General features: G+C 41.1%; 1 protein-coding gene across 1 annotated transcript in view; it reads right to left on the bottom strand.

The window, feature by feature from the left end:
- Positions 1–16,596, bottom strand: part of prkcea (protein kinase C, epsilon a) — a 62,311-nt gene that overhangs the window by 11,016 nt on the left and 34,699 nt on the right. Inside the window, exons 3-9 of the mRNA XM_033611196.2 lie at positions 7,369–7,534; positions 7,223–7,257; positions 4,666–4,754; positions 4,252–4,381; positions 1,247–1,389; positions 905–1,007; positions 52–266 (exon numbers count right to left, since the gene is read on the bottom strand). Coding sequence (XP_033467087.1) covers positions 52–266; positions 905–1,007; positions 1,247–1,389; positions 4,252–4,381; positions 4,666–4,754; positions 7,223–7,257; positions 7,369–7,534 — 881 coding nt within the window. The remainder of the gene's footprint in view (positions 1–51; positions 267–904; positions 1,008–1,246; positions 1,390–4,251; positions 4,382–4,665; positions 4,755–7,222; positions 7,258–7,368; positions 7,535–16,596) is intronic.

Genomic DNA, 16,596 nt, shown 5'->3' with positions numbered 1-16,596 from the left:
GCAGTAAACAAACAAACATCCCCCTCAAACGCCTCCTCTGTGTCGCCGCACCTTGCCGAAGCTGCCTTTGCCGAGAACCTTGATAAAGTTGAAGTCCTTGAGACTCCTCCTCTGGATCTGTCCGTTCTCCCTGCCTGCCGAGGAGGAGGAGGACGAGGAGGAAGAGGAGGTGGTGGAGGAGGAGGAAGAGGAGGAGGAGGAGGAGTGCTGGGGTCCCTGCTGGTCGAGTGACAGCGCGTCCTGCAGGCGTTCTAACTGTGCCAAGTCTGTGGGTGCCAACGGAAAAGCAGATCAGACATCAGCGAAAACAGGCTGACTGTCTTTTTTGCTGTCAGTTCATTATGCAAAAAAATATATGTATATATATAAATATATATATTTTTTAGAAATGTTGTTCATTATTTGTTACTGATTACTTTTCAATAAACTTGATGATGATGAAAAATGATGATCACATCCTCTGTTGAAACCTGGGATGACTCAGTTACAGCGTCTCTGACCAGGGTGATTAAATAGCAGTCGTATTCATCAACGTTTGGCTCCACAAATCAAAAATGGGAATCCTTCCACAAAGAGAAAGTTAACTTTTATATCTCGGCCTGCAAAGTGTGAGAGGACGATGACTAACTGTGACAACCAAATGGTGGTGGGCGGTGGGGGATAATTCTTGGATAATGCAAGTCTTATATATACACAAGGACAATAACACATTCAACCACTTATTTCTTAAAAGAAGCGACAATATTATTACTGAAATGGAAATGCTACCTCTTACTGGTAAAATTAACACATTAAAACAGCATGCTGCTAAGAACGCATCTCACAGAGCTTTGAAATGTCTGCCTGTTTGTGTCAAATCCGTGATGGTGTGTGTGTGTGTGTGTGTGTGTGTGTTCAGTGTTACCCTGCTGGGAGGGGGAGGTGGGGACAGCTGGCTGGCTGAAGCTGTTCTCCTCAGTCTGGGAGAGCTCAGGAGGAGACTGGGGAGGGTCCTGCCCTGGAGTCAACTGCAGAGGGAGAGAGACAACATGACCATTGCTTTGGGCTACACTCTTAAAATCGTGTACTTGAATCATGGGTCAGGGAGTGGAAGCGGTTTCTCAGTTGAAGCGTGCATCAGTGTCCACAGAAAACTCAAAACGGTTTTTAAAATCACACTGTCTCAAAAGTAATGAAAAGAAGACCCTATTGTTGAAATAAACCCTTTCTAATGGAAACATCTTTATTTGAGAGAAAGACTTGTTACCTTCCTCCTGCGCTGTGCGGTGTTGGAGATCTTGTCAGGCGTGACTCCCAGGTCAGACAGGACCTTAGCGATCCCTCGGGCGTCCACACCGCAGTTAGGAGCTACATTGGTCTCACACCGCCTGTGCACATTCATCTTACACACTGCATAGCAACAGAAACACACGAGAACGGTTCAGGTTAAAGAACAGGTGACAAGAACTGGCTACCCTTTGCTAAGTCCCGCCCCCAGATGCAGACTGGCCAATCACAACGTAGCATCCAAATGGCTCAGACCAGGGTTCGACAACAACACGCGACCAAGTGTGAAAAACCCCAAAGGGCTGGTCCTTTTCAGCCCTCTAAGAGGACTCAGAGCGGTGACTCAGCATTTTTTGCCGAACAGTGAACACTCGGGAGGTGGTCTGAGTTTGGTTCGCTTCAAGTGTGCGGTGCGGTTCGCTTAACCTGTGCCTTGTGAACACAAAGCGCTCCAGGTTCGCTTTGCTCTTTGCCGTTGTAATCAGACCTCTAGATCACACACTGTTGACCTGAGACGCTTGGAAAAAACAGACGAAGCCACGTCGGCCTGCAACGCTTGCAAGGACGCAGGACGGGGAGTAGTTTGGTCCAAGAAAGATACTGCATGTCTCCAGATATGGAATGTGGAATACATCAAACGCCTTCAATTTTAAGTTAATCTCAAAGCGAGGGGCTTCACAACCACACGGCAGTGCCAGGTCAAAGTAAAAACAAAACTACGTTAATATATATTATATATAGTGCGAACAGAAAGAGGACCGAGAACCCATCAGAGCTGAAATTGACCAGAAAATGAACAGAAAAGAGTCTCAGTTCTTTCCCCCCGCAGGAACTTTAATTATTTACCCAGGATTTTGAAAAACCTCTGTGCGTTTCCACCGAAATTACCCGGGGAAAAAACTTTCCTTCAACCCCAACCTTTCCCTAAAAAAAGCACCTAGTAGGGGGGTAGGACTTTTCAGATCCCCCAGAATTCTTGAGGGGCGGAGCTGTTTGCTGAAGAACGCTGATTGGTGGAACACACACTTGCAGCGATCCGCACCTCCGTGCCAGTGTGGCTGCAAACTTTATTTCATTTCTACAAGCTTCACTTCGTTCATGTTTTGATCATTCGGAAAATGGAGCAAAAGAAGAGAAGCTACGAGAAGTGGACTGACTATGAGGTTCAGGCTCTTTTGAGGGTATTTGCCAAGGAAGAAATTCAGCAGGACTTCAAGTCGGCGACTCGAATTGATTTAAATACATTTTCCGGAACTTTGACGTGTGGTGGAAACGCAAACCACACCAGGAATTCTTTTACCCAGGTTAATAAATTCCTGGACATAAAAGTTCCTGGAAATGTCGGTGGAACAGGAGCTACTGTCGGTTCATTTGAAAGGGACTCAGTTCTCTTTCTGGTCAACTTCAGCTCTGAAGTGGCCTCAGTCCTCTCTCTGTTCACACTATAATCTGAATACGATATATATGCAGTGGGTTATAAAGCCCCTCGCTTTCAGATGAACTTAAAATTGGAGGAAAACCTTAGAATTGATGTATTCTACATTCCACATCTGGAGACGTGCAGTATCTTCCGTGGCCTAAACTACTCCTCGTCTTTCGTCCTTGCAAGCGTTACACGCTGACGTGGTTTTGTCTGTTTTTTCAGGTGCCCCAGGTCAACAGCATGTGATCTAGAGGGCTAAATACAATAGCAAAGAGGTACAAGGTACAGCTAAGCAAACCGCAGTCAGTCTGAGTTCTCTTGGAGATGCTGAGTCACCGCTCTGAGTCCGTTTAGAGGGCTGAAAAGGACCAAGTGTGAAAACACCCTTAGATAAAGCGGGATATACTGCATATACTGTCATTCTCAGTTGGATTTTATACGTAAAAAAACTCTGTGCAGTAACCTGAAGCACTTTTTAATTTAGAGTTGAGAAGGTCTTGTAACCTGGTGCAGCTTTTGAGAAAATGTAAGTTATTGAATAATGTTTTATAATGAATATATAATTGAATTTTCTGTGAAAGAAAAGTTACAAAAATGTCTGTGCATGCCGTCAGTTACAGTGCAAAAATCGGAATAGGTCAATATGAGATTCGGCAGGTCAGACTTTAAAAAAATCAGAATGGGCCAAGAAAACCTCAATCATTCATTAAAATAAATTAATTCCAGCAACAGCTTTTTCACGAGTGAAATCTTTAAAAAACTAAATAAATAAATAAATAAACATTACACTTTGGATCCATTCCCTGAAAGATATCAAAGTACAGGATTTATATTGTAGACTTTTTATAGACTCCTGATTATTTTTAGTATCAATTAATCCGTCCATTTTTTTCAATTAATTACCAGGGTGACACCTTCAATTTCATTGTTTCGGGCTAACAACACTTGAAACTCGAAACTATTAAATTATCAGAGAAAAGACACCGATCCAAACATTTGAAAACGGAATTAATTTTCCTAACGATTAACTGACTGATTGTTTCAGCTCTACAAACTATTTTATTTTAATAACAGAAAATGTTTATACACCTAGTGACAGATATTCTCCAGGTACAGGTGTCAGATATTGTGCACTATTTTATTAAAAAACAGCAGAATTATTTTTCAAATGTTAGAAAATCCTTTGAATTTAATTCCCAGATCTGCTGCAGAAAGTATTAGCTTGACCTAACGTTTCACAAAACTACTTTTAAATCTGTTAACCAATCTTTGATCCTGCTAAGTAAAAAACAACAAATCTTTCTCGGCAGAGATACAAGTCGTGTGTTGGCATTTATTATTGAACTGTAACGAAAATGTCATTTTTAATTTTCCTGTGACTTTAAGTACTTTTATAAAACTAACCAACATTTATTGAAACACTTGTCTTTTGTTGCTCACAGCCTTTGAATTCAAGTACATGCACTTTCAGGCTCCGAGGAGGCTGCAAAAACACAAGCACCCCTATATGTGTCCAGTGTGCGCTGCTGATGCTGTAAATTCCCCACTGCACGTGAACTCACCTTTGCACTGCAGGCCCTGCCTCATGAGGCCCCACAGCAGGGAGCCACAGTGGTCACAGAAGGTGGGGACCTTGTAGTTGTGGATACTGAACTTATGGGGCATGTTAACACTGAACCGCTGTGAGCCCACCTACAGAGGGAGACACACACACACACACACACACACACGGTGTTTCAAAGAGGTCACTGCTGCATTATCGGTGGAATAATGCACGTGGCTCAAGTGTTAGTACACAGTGTACATACGTTACCTTTGGTGAAACAGATTTATTTACAATAGGTCTGAATGGTGAGTGTCTGTATTCTGTTCTTCCTTCATGGTTTTTTTTATTTTTTTTTAACAGATAATAAACATTAAAAAGGACATATTCATCTGAGCTTAACATCCTCCATGTGTCCTGTCTACATGTGTACCTCCTCAGGTGTGTCCTCCTGCTTCTTCATCCCGGCACACTTGGTGATGATGAGCTCATGGCAGCGCTTGTGGACGACACACGTACACACTGGAAGCAGAGCATCAACATCAGGCCTTCACAAATGTTGTTAACTTCAGACAAGACAGGTTTACATGACGATCAGTTTGGCCAGCAGCATTTGTCTACTGATATGTGATGTTATCACTGTCGTACTGGGAAGAATGAAAGTTCTCCGGTGGTCCTGGTGCACCTAGTGATGCATCGACTTGATACACTGATTTAATATCCGTGCCAATGCTGACCTTATTAAAGGGGTTGGGGAACTGCAGAGTGAGACTGACCCACATTAAAAGTCGATATAAAAATGTGACAGCAGGATCTAAACTTTCTAAAAATCTACAAAAGCCTGTAAAGAGTGTTGTGTAGCTGCCGCAGCCTCTCCTACACACACTAGATACTGCAATTTGGGACTGTACCAAACAGTTCATGCTTCATTCATAAAGTTGACATTTGAATTCTAAATCAACTCCAGAGCGCTGTAAAGTCCTGAAGGCAAGATTTATCAAAAACGACAGGTGTCATCATTTTTTTAAATTCACAACATATTTTTATCTCAATAAATATTATGTGTCAATCCATGTGTGGTGCCGCTTAGCTTTTCAAAAACAACATTTTCACTGCGGTAAAAAGTTTGTTTGCACAAAGGAGGCACGCACCTGTACAAACAAAGCGCCATAACCTACATTTGCTTATTAAAGAACTTTAATATAATAATAAAAAAGACTAACTGATTCAAATTGAGGAATCTGTTCAAGGATTGATGTTTACAGGAGATAAACTGAGACAAAATATTAACATCAAACAATCTGGTAAAACCTGCATTACTGTAAATTCAAATATTTTAAAATAATTTTTTTCTACAATAACCTGCTGAGTGAGCTATGAAATGATTAGTATATAAGTGTGTAAGCCTATCATCCGTGGGACAGATGTAAAGCTCTGGGTAGCCCTGCACTAACATGATCAACGTTTCCATATTTATCAGACTGAATATTTACAGAAAGATATCTGTCGGCTGTGATTGGTTGTTCCTCGTCACATCACATGCACAATTGAGGCTGCAATAAACGCAGCGTGTGTATGGCCCCTCAATCTAGAGTTGCCCCGTGATAGTTGACCAAACATTAGTCGACCAGAAAGGTCATTAGTCGGCAAGATTTCATTGGTCGCTTCGTCTCAGGAAAAAAAAAAAGAAAGAAAGAAAAAAAAAAAAAAAACAATCCTGTCAAACTCTATTAGGAGGTGCGTCTTGTCAAAATAAATCAAAACCTGTATGACTGGACCATGTGGGAATTTAATTTGAAAGGACAGACACAGGAAGTGGCCACGCTCAGCAGTCAGACAGGAGTTAATTTCCAGGGCTGGTACCTACGGTTATTCCACAGGCTAGTTAATAACATGTCGGGCAGGAAATCCAAAGTGTGGGATCATTTTGAGAAGGTGAAGGACGAACCCAAGGTGATATGTAAACTCATCTTCATTGGTCGACTACAAACATGACGTATCATCTGAAACATGGAAGTAGCTACATGCCCATTAGCCCACAGCGTCATTAACAGGCGGCTCGCTCAGTGTGTGATGTGCACTTGTAGATAAAATATAGGCCTATATTAATGAAGGTTCATTAGTACGGTTTTGTATTTCTCTGTAATGTAGCACAGTGTTAACAATGTTACTGATACTATTCTTTCTCACACCTTCAACTCAAACCATTGTGTTGCCCCGCTCAAAATATATCATTTAATGATTAAATTAATATCGTAAACATGCGGGCGACTAGTCGACTAATGGCCCCAAAAGACGACTATTGGTGGACTAGGGAGATTCTTAGTTGGGGGGCGGGGGCAGCCTTAGTTTAATTAATAACCCATGTTTGTATAGTTTAGATAACTCTGTGTGGGCTCTAGGCTGCTTGCATACGTAACATACCTGAGGTGGATCGGGCAACGAGAGATGAACTACGTACCAGGCAGCTGAAAACTGTGCATTTCTACACCTGTATGTGACGCACTTTCACTAGCTTTTATCAAAAGACTGCTTGTGTTTCCGCCCTTATGTGCAAAATACTTGGTGCACTCGCGGCAACAAGCATCATCAGCATTGATTCTAGTGAAATGTAACCAGACTTTTGAGTGTAAAGTTCTATCAGCCGCTGTCACTACTACTGTCTTGAATATTTTAGCTCTGGCCCCTGTTTAATACTGGATTCCTGTGTCCATCCCTACAAATGAGTTTAGTAAACACTTTGACCTCCGCTGAATTTTTAGGACGTTTGTGTTCACTGAAGAAAAACTTGCATTTTACTACTATAAAGTATCACAGTGGATGTGGTTGGTGTGATGTAGGTCATCTGTGGCTCTGGGTGAAGGTGGCTTGAGGCCAAATCACAGCCGTCATTCAGTAACACGTTATCTCTCTTGTGTTCTCGAGCTTGAATAATAAATGATGTGCAGCGTTACTTGAGAAATTGGAATCTGCCAGAGAAAGGTACTCACCCTGACACTGGTATCCCTGCTTCCCCAGCACGCCCCTATCAGATCACACACACACACACACAGGAGTCAGCATTTCGGCCAGGTTGCTTTAATGAAACACAACAGCAGCTCAGACCGATATCTGTTTGTGTGTTTGTGTTTCCTACCAGATAAAATCTCTGCAATGTGAGCAGTAGGTTGGTTGTCTCAGGTAGGTGGCCATGAACTTGTGTCCATTGACTTGATGGACGCGTCTTCGGACGGCGCCCTGTCGCCGGCGAGGACCGATCCTCTCTCGAAACACCCGCTCCTCGTTCTCATTGGTCCCCGTGGCTGTCGAGTGAACAGAAGACAAGTTTATGAACAAAGAAATCCATCTGCAAAGAGACATTTCTGAGCTTTTTGAGCCCCTGGGTGAGTTTTAGATTAGGGATGTGTGTTACTGGTCAACTAGTTGATTAAACTTTGCTTCCCTCGCTAGTTGGCAGTAGAAATCCTAATCAGTTAAATCTATTTTTTTTAAAACAATAATTGAAGAAAATGCTGTTGAAATAATCAGGCACCTTTCCTAAAGGTTGTTTTTCCTAAAAAAATACTGTCATAACAGGGTTTTTCCTGTATGGAGAATTATGAGGCGGCTGTCTCCATCAAATTTCGTCCCACCTCGACAAAGCTCTGACAGGAGTAATCATGGAAAACACTATTTTCCAACAAGCGTTGCACTTAGTGGAATTCTGTCATTTGAAACAGCGATTGCGGCACAATGTTGATGTTGTAACGCTGCTGTCATCATCACAGTGCATCAGGAACAGCGCTGCCAAAGCTGCCAAAGAAGAAGAAAATAGCGCTCTGGTTTGGAGTGCAGCAAAGTATGAGCAACAGGGTTTCCACTGGTAATGACTTTGCCACCACAACAAAAAAGATCCCTAAAGAAAAGAAAACTCCTTCTCACTGCCGTTCCGACGAAAGTTTTATGTCGCCATTTGGAGATTATAAATGCCGCTGCAAACGGCATTCAGACTCAGCATTTGTGAACGCTGCTCCAAGCATGTTGTGTGTCTGAACACCGTCTTATACAAAAAATACAACGCTGACACCTGTGAAATGTAAGGAAATAAAGTAGTCTTTTTTTAAATCACCTTTTTACTGACTAAACAAGATATTAGTTCATGACAATACATGAGAACATAACCGTCACATTCAATTTAAAATAGGAAAGTTAAATAAGCAAAGTAAACGATGTAAAAAATGAAAGGCTTTTTTATGAAAGTGTCTTGGAAATTACTTAAAATACAATTATTCTTAAAATCTGCTTTAATGCTTTAAAAACAGGAGGGGATCTACTTTTGTGTTAATAATATTCAAATATTATTTTGTTTACATATGGCACAAAAACGACAGAAAACTGCAGGAATTCACATTACAGACGCAGCTGATTATCCATGTAACAATTTAGCACCAGTTTACAGAGAGTTGTTATTTTTTCAATCATATAATTGATGGAAATCCTAAAATACATTGCTTGTCCTTTATCTTCAGTAACCACTTATCCTGTTGGGGATCGCGGGGGGGCTGGAGCCTATCCCAGCTGACATTGGGTGAGAGGTGGGGTACACCCTAGACAGGTTGCCCGACTATCACAGGGCTGACACATAGAGACAGACAACCATTCACACTCACATTCACACCTACAGACAATTTAGAGTCACCAATTAACCTGCATGTCTTTGGACTGTGGGAGGAAGCTGGAGTACCCAGAGAAAACCCACGCTGACATGGGGAGAACATGCAAACTCCACACAGAAGGGCTTCCTTCGCGGATTAAGCCAGGAACCCTCTTGCTGTGAGGCGACAGTGCTAACCACTGCACCACCGTGCCGCCCTAAAATATGATATAGTTGTTGAAAATTGTGATTAATGATTTCAAACAGCTCTTATAACAGACGCAACATTTTTTCTCAGGCAATGTAAAACCTTTCTGGTTGACTGTGCTCAATTTTGACTGTTTTCTTACTTTTATACGAGTTGACCAGTCCGAGTCTAATCTTCCGTTTAAATGTCATGGAAATTAGTTGTCAGGAACATCCCTATTTTAGACTCACACACATAACAGTGATATTTTCTCAACGCCCATTGATTTTACTTCCTGAGACGCTTTGTACAAATAAGGATGATTTGCATCACATTGCTTGAGATGTTTAATCATTCAACGGCCTCTCATCTTCCTCCCTCCCCTCCCTCTTCCTCACAAACACCCCACACCTACCAGAGGCCTATGCATACGTACGTGTGCTTACTATTTATACTTTCATGTGTGGGCACTAAAACGAAGGACAGCATATTAAAATACTCCTCCTCAGCGAGCACCATCCAACCAGCCGTTCCCTTCCTCTCTGCATCTCCCCGGAAAGATAAATGCTTTCCGAGGGTAACCTTAAGACAAGAGAACCACCTCCACTCTCACTCCCACACACACTCCTTCTCTCCGAGCTCCTGTCCTAGTTTGCCTTTCTTTAACGCTCCCTCCATCTCTCTCTCCTGGGTGCGTTATAGATGTGGTTACTGCTGAGTTCGATTACAGACAGGCTGTCTAGGGACTCTGAGAGTGTGTGTGAGTGTGAGTAGGAGTGTGTGAGTGGAAGTGTGTGTTTTTCTGTGTGCGATGGTGGTGTTGGTGAGAGAGGGGAGACGGCTTAACAGGCCATTACTGGGATCACTTTGTTTTACATAATACATCATCCATCTGTCCTGAACGCACATGTACACACACACAGGCATGCTGACAAGGAGGGGCGATGAGGCATAACAACAGTTAAGAGTGATCGTCGTGGAGACAGACGTACTCTGGTTCAGCTGAGTGACCGACTGGGAGACGGCCGTCCAATAAACACACACATACGGCCAGACAGAAGATGGTAATTGGACACAAACATGTAGAAGACCAGCAGACAGTGGAGACAGAGGAGATGAAGAGCTGAACTACAGATGGTGACATAAACAAATATGACATAAAGATGAATGACAATACAACCGTGGCAGTAATCCATCTGCTTGTCAAATAACAATGTGTAAAAAAATCTACTGAGCCTGAAAAAAGACCTGTGATCCTCATTTTTGCATTTTGGCTTTCTAGTAGAAGATGTTTACATTTTTTGATGGTCAAAAACACCACATTTTTTTCATACTGTCTGAGCCTGGTCTGCTATGACTGGTCAGCGTTTCTGGGTCTTCCGTATCTAGTGGCACATTTTATTGTTAAAAAAAAAAAAAAAATCACCAATAAAAGCTAAATCTTTACAATCTATCATGTTCCAGTGTTAATATGATCCAAAATCTGCGAGAAATTAACATCGTACACACCCACAGGCATGCTGACAAGGAGGGGCGATTAGGAATGACTGTAACAGAGAATAGCAGCACTTTCTACTATGAAAATAAATCACCAATAAAAGCCTCTCAACCAAAATGTTCATAACTACACGTGTTCTAGCAGGAATCTGATCCGAAATCAGGGAGAAATTAACAACAATGGCAACCAAGATTAAATGTTCCCTGACGTTAGCTAGTAGCTTGCGTGTTCCTTCACCTGGAGAATGACTGTAACACATTATAGCGGCACTTTATACTGTGACAAAAACCACCAATAAAAGTCTCTTAACAAAAATCTTTTCAACCATAAATGTTCCAGTAAGAATCTGATCTGAAATCAGGGAGAAATTAACAACACTGGCAACCAAGATTAAATGTTCCCTGACGTTAGCATGTAGCTGTAGTGTTCTTGCAGGTTAGGAATGACTGTAACAGAGAATAGCACCACTTTCTACTATGAAAATAAATTACCAATAAAAGCCTCTTAACAAAAATCTTTTCAACCATAAATGTTCCAATAAGAATCTGATCTGAAATCAGGGAGAAATTAACAACAACGGCAACCAAAATTAAATGTTACCTGATGTTAGCATGTAGCTACTTGTAACAGTGTACTTACAGCTGTGGAACGACAGTAATGGATGATAGCTGCACGCTTTACCGTAAAAAATCACCAATAAAAGCTTCTAAACCATAATCTTCATAACTACATATGTTCTAGCAGGAATCTGATCTGAAATCAGGGAGAAATTAACAAAAATGGCAACCAAGATTAAATGTTCCCTGACGTTAGCTAGTAGCTTGCGTGTTCCTTCACCTGGGGAATGACTGTAACAGAGAATAGCGGCACTTTATACTGTGACAAAAATCACCAATAAGTCTCTTAACAAAAATCTTTTCAACCATAAATGTTCCAATAAGAATCTGATCTGAAATCAGGGAGAAATTAACAACAACGGCAACCAAGATTAAATGTTCCCTGACGTTAGCTAGTAGCTTGCGTGTTCCTTCACCTGGAGAATGACTGTAACACATTATAGCGGCACTTTATACTGTGACAAAAACCACCAATAAAAGTCTCTTAACAAAAATCTTTTCAACCATAAATGTTCCAATAAGAATCTGATCTGAAATCAGGGAGAAATTAACAACAACGGCAACCAAGATTAAATGTTCCCTGATGTTAGCATGTAGCTGTAGTGTTCTTGCAGCTTGGGAACGATGGCAATGGCGGATAGATGCACATTCCACCATAAAAAAAATCACCAATAAAAGCTTCTCAACCAAAATCTTCACACCTAGACATTCAACAGGAATCTGATCTGAAATCAGGGAGAAATTAACACTAATGGCAACCAAGATTAAATGTTCCCTGACGTTAGCATGTAGTTACGTGTAGCAGTAAGGGATGTTATGATACCAGGGGTCTCATTTATAAAAACTGTGTAGGCACAAAACGAGACCTGAAAGAGGTGTACGCCACTTCCCATGCAAAAGTTGTGATCTATGAAAACAGACTTGATGGGAGAAACTTTGACCCATGCTAAGGAACATTTTGGAGATGGGAAATTGGCGACGCAGACGTGAGGTGGAAACCTGGTTGTAGCAACTGTCGAATATTTTTGGACGCACGCCATATTTGGCTTTATGTACATTTTAAGTATGGAATCTACGCATTGTTTTATAAATGAGACCCCAAAAGTTTAGTAGTTGATACCAATGCCAATGAAATTCCATGATTCGCAATGCCACAATCTGATACCACAGAAAAAAAAGCCAAAAACAAAACAATAAATGCCACCTACTTAAACGCACATATTTTTATCAAAAACATTCAATTTGAAATCAATTTGCATTTTATTATTAATCCCAGATGATCCATCTTGAATGCAAAGTACTCATCTATGTAGGCTAATTAGATTTTGTTGGCGAGTAAACATATATGAACACACAGCCTACAGTCACATATTTCCTCTCCACTGTTTTGTTCACAGGGGTTACTTTTACACACGTTTACTTCATTACTTGAAACTTCAGCCACATTTATTATCTGAATATCTGACGTTGCAACATTATGACGGAAAATAAGGAAAAGCACAATAAGTCTCTTTTAAATAAATGAATGAATAAAACAATAAAACGCTGAATTTTCTGAAGACAAACAACTGAGTTAGCTGTACTAAAAGAAAAAGAAGTGGTTCCTGAACCCATCAAGATTATGGTTGTGTTAGAGAGAGCGGCTTCAGAGATGACATCCGTCTATCAGGCAGTCATCCCAAAAATTACAGAATTAGATTGACAGAAATGTGAAATAAAAAAGATCATATTTATAAATCTGAAGCAGAGGGAGACTTTATCCTGCTGGAGAAAAGGAGGGTGAGATGCATTTGTCATTCAATCTTCAGGCTTGAGAAATAGCAACTAAACACTGGTGGTCCTTTTGCTGATGATTCTGGTGCAATTTCCAGTCTTTTCAAGACCTTTTAATGACTGGCTTATGGATATTTTTATTCTTATTTATTTTGTGTATTTTTCGCTATTATGTCTGTAAAGAATGTTATCTTATTTTTGAAAAGTGTGATATAAATAAATAACACACAATTATCATTTTATGACAATTTGAAGGAATCTAAGGGTGCTTTCAGACCTAGAGTTGTGTTGCTTTGGTCCGAATCAGGGGCTAATTTTGTTGCACCGCCCCTATCTATAATTGCCTAGAGTTTGTTCGTGTTCTCACGGCAGCATTTACAAGCGGACCAAATCAAATGCCTTGTGTGAGAAAGCTGCTCTTGATTGGTCAGAATTTCCATGTGGGAAAAATCCAGGAAGTAAAGCAAACTTTGAAGAAGAGTACACTTGCAAGATAAATGTGACACTTTCTAATGTCACAATGGAGGGACAACTACGCAGGTTGATTTTAGCGCTGCTCATCGTGGACTATATTGCTGTCATTGTTCATTTTAGTCAAACCATACAGTTTGAAAACGAGGCGCGGCTCCAACTAGAAAACAATGTTTTGATGCATTGGATGTGCTGAATGTGCATATTGAGGCAGTACAGGAGGAGGTGCACATTAATAATCCTCCAGGACTGTAATATGCTCATGTTTAACCCAAACAATGTGTCATGTGACTGCAGTTGGTTCAGATCCAGGTCGGAACACGTTCTCACCACAAACGAACCGCACCAGAGTTCATTAGTGACCGGACTGAGACCACCTCTTCAAGAAGGTCTTCGTCCAGTTGTTTTGGTGCACACCTGAGTGTGATTGCTCTGTTCACACCTGCCCAAACAAACCGCACTTGAGGGGGATTTATACTTGTGCGGCAGACTCTCCGCCGTAGCCTACACACATGGCCTACGCAGTTGTGAGCATTTATACTTGTGCCGTGGTGTGTCTGTGTCACTAAGTTACACCTCCAAAACACTAGTCAACGGTGGAGGTTTCTGTGAAGTGCTGTAAAGATTAGTTGATTCAAAACACACATTAAACACACATTAAACATGGCTTAATAGAGACAATTTCAAACACAAGTACACAAATCAGCTTCACTATAACTCGCAGCATTCTCAGACAAACACTTGTCTTTTTCTGGACACATTTTACCCACAAATACAACATGCTAATGTTAGTAGCACAAGCCTATGGAATTTTACATTGTATAAATTAGCCTAGCAGCTAGCCGACTTTTCCTCTTCTCATATGAAGCCAGGGACAACAGCAACATTTAACAAAGGTAACATTTCAAAATTCGGCTCCATTACAACTCACAAGGTTCACTGACAAAACAACTGTCTTATACTAAACACGTTTTCCAAACAAATACAACATGCTAACGTTATTAGCACAAGCCTATTGCATTTTACATTGTATAAATTAGCCTAGTGACGAGCAGAGATTTCCTCTGCTCATATGAAGCCAGGATAAATCACACACAAGACTTAAAATGCTATTTTTGTGGAGGCTTTATTGTCTTCACAATTTATTGTTTCTTATCTGTGAAATTAAAGTAAATAAAAGCTTTGTTTCCACTGAGGGAAATGGTTTCAGCTTACAGAAATAGACAGGAGGTCTGCATCGCTGCACCGCATAGTTACATTTCTGGGAGGTGAACATGAGGCTACAGCATAGCCTCTGTGTCAATGTAGAGCCTATGGTGAAGGTACAACGTCGATTCAATGCAGAAGTATGAATTCCGCCCTAGTGGGCAAACAAACTTGAGTTCGACTGAACCGAACCAAACAGGGCAGGTGTGAATCTATGTGATTTCTAAAGATACAGTACTTATAGGTTATTAAATTACATAAGTGAAGATACCGCATTGAAAAACAAAAAGCTTTTTCTTAAGAAATATAATAAAATGAAGTGCTCAATCACAGAGGTTACTTTTTAAGCTTTGAGGAACGTGGAGAAAATATTTAAAGGGAACAGACACGGATAAAGAAACAGAGGGAGAGACTGCAGATGGTCAGATTAGGTCAGATTATTGTTTTTATTTGCTTCCTGAGACCAACAGATGTATGAGGAGAGGAGAGGAGGAAAAGAGGAGAGAGGGAACAACTCCTTCCAGCCTCTGAAGCCGCACAGAACAGATTGCAGCAGGGGAGAAAAAAAAAAAAAAGAAAAGAAATCTGCTAAAAATACCACGTCTTCCTCTGGTTCTCACCCTCCATCTCTCCATCCCTCCTATCAGCACACACACACACACACCATTTGTTTTTATCAGCATACATTAACATGAGCACTCATGCCAGCTGAACTCTGGGGAGGAAGTTCAGGAGTGGGTGGGGAGTGGGTCGTGAGGTCACCACAGAGTGTCCAATCATCGATGAGGAGGGCAAGACACTGACGCCTGAGTCTACATATGTGTGTGTGTAATCCGTGGCTCAATCTCACCTACTATTTTAAGAATCTACTCCCTCTCTCTTCATATGCTCTCTCTATCAGTCTTTACACAAGAGTAACTAAACTGCTGCGATGTACTGTTGCACTCACCCACACACACACACACACACACACGCACAGTATATACATATATATACATGCACACTTTCACTGGAAGGCAGAGAGCAGTTTCTATTTATATCCAGGTGTGAAGATACACAGGTGCAGGTGAAAACCTCTCTTATGGGGCAGCATGTGAGTGAGTCAGTGGATGTGTGTGGAAAAGGCTAGTTGAGAGGGATATTCTGGATGATTCCGTGTTTAATGGAAACAAACAAATACAAGAGAAAGAAACCAGAGGAGGAGAAGAGCGAGGAAAACGCTCTATGAATTCTGTTAAGTGACTTTCTAGGAAAACAGGAAGTAATCTTTCCATCGCACTCTATGGCCTCAGGCTTCACTGCAGTGATAGCAGGGCATGTGTGTACAGTACGTTATGTTAAACCTGCAATAACTGGAGTTTTCTCCACTTGGGGGCAGCACACAGAAACAGCTGTGAACACAACACTGACATATCATCAGCATTTAAGTTGATCTGGTGAAGATGTTGGCAAACAGTAGCCTATTTACACATCCTGCAGTTACACAGCAACATTACCATTCATTGAGGGCCGTGTTTGTGTCCAGTAATCAATCTCTTTTAGCTCTGTTTTTGGTCTCTACCAACTACAGAGCATTGGCGTATTATGAGCCAATGGGCCCCTGGCTATTGCTATTTGCTTTTTTTGTTGTTGCTCTACAACTCTTTGTGTCTTTTTTAGGTTGTTTTGAGTCTCTTTGCTGTTGCTTTATTTGTTTTGTAGTTATTTTGTGTCTATTTGTGATCATTTTGTGTCTATTTGTGGTCACATTGGGTCTCCTTGAGGTCACTTTGTGTCATTTTTTGGTCATTTTGTGTCTCTTCCATGTTGCTTTGTTTATTCTGTAGTCATTTTGGGTCTCCTTGAGGCCGTTTTGTGTCTCTTTGTTGTTGCTTTATTTGTTTTGTAGTTATTTAGGGTCTATTTGTGGTCATTTGGTGTCTCCTTGGTCACTTTGTGGGGGTTTTTAGGTTGTTTTGTTTCTCTTCGTTATTGCTTTG

This window comes from Epinephelus lanceolatus, chromosome 21, assembly GCF_041903045.1.
Source record: "Epinephelus lanceolatus isolate andai-2023 chromosome 21, ASM4190304v1, whole genome shotgun sequence".
Lineage (NCBI taxonomy): Eukaryota > Metazoa > Chordata > Actinopteri > Perciformes > Serranidae > Epinephelus > Epinephelus lanceolatus.
This window is presented reverse-complemented; position numbering and strand designations above follow the sequence as displayed.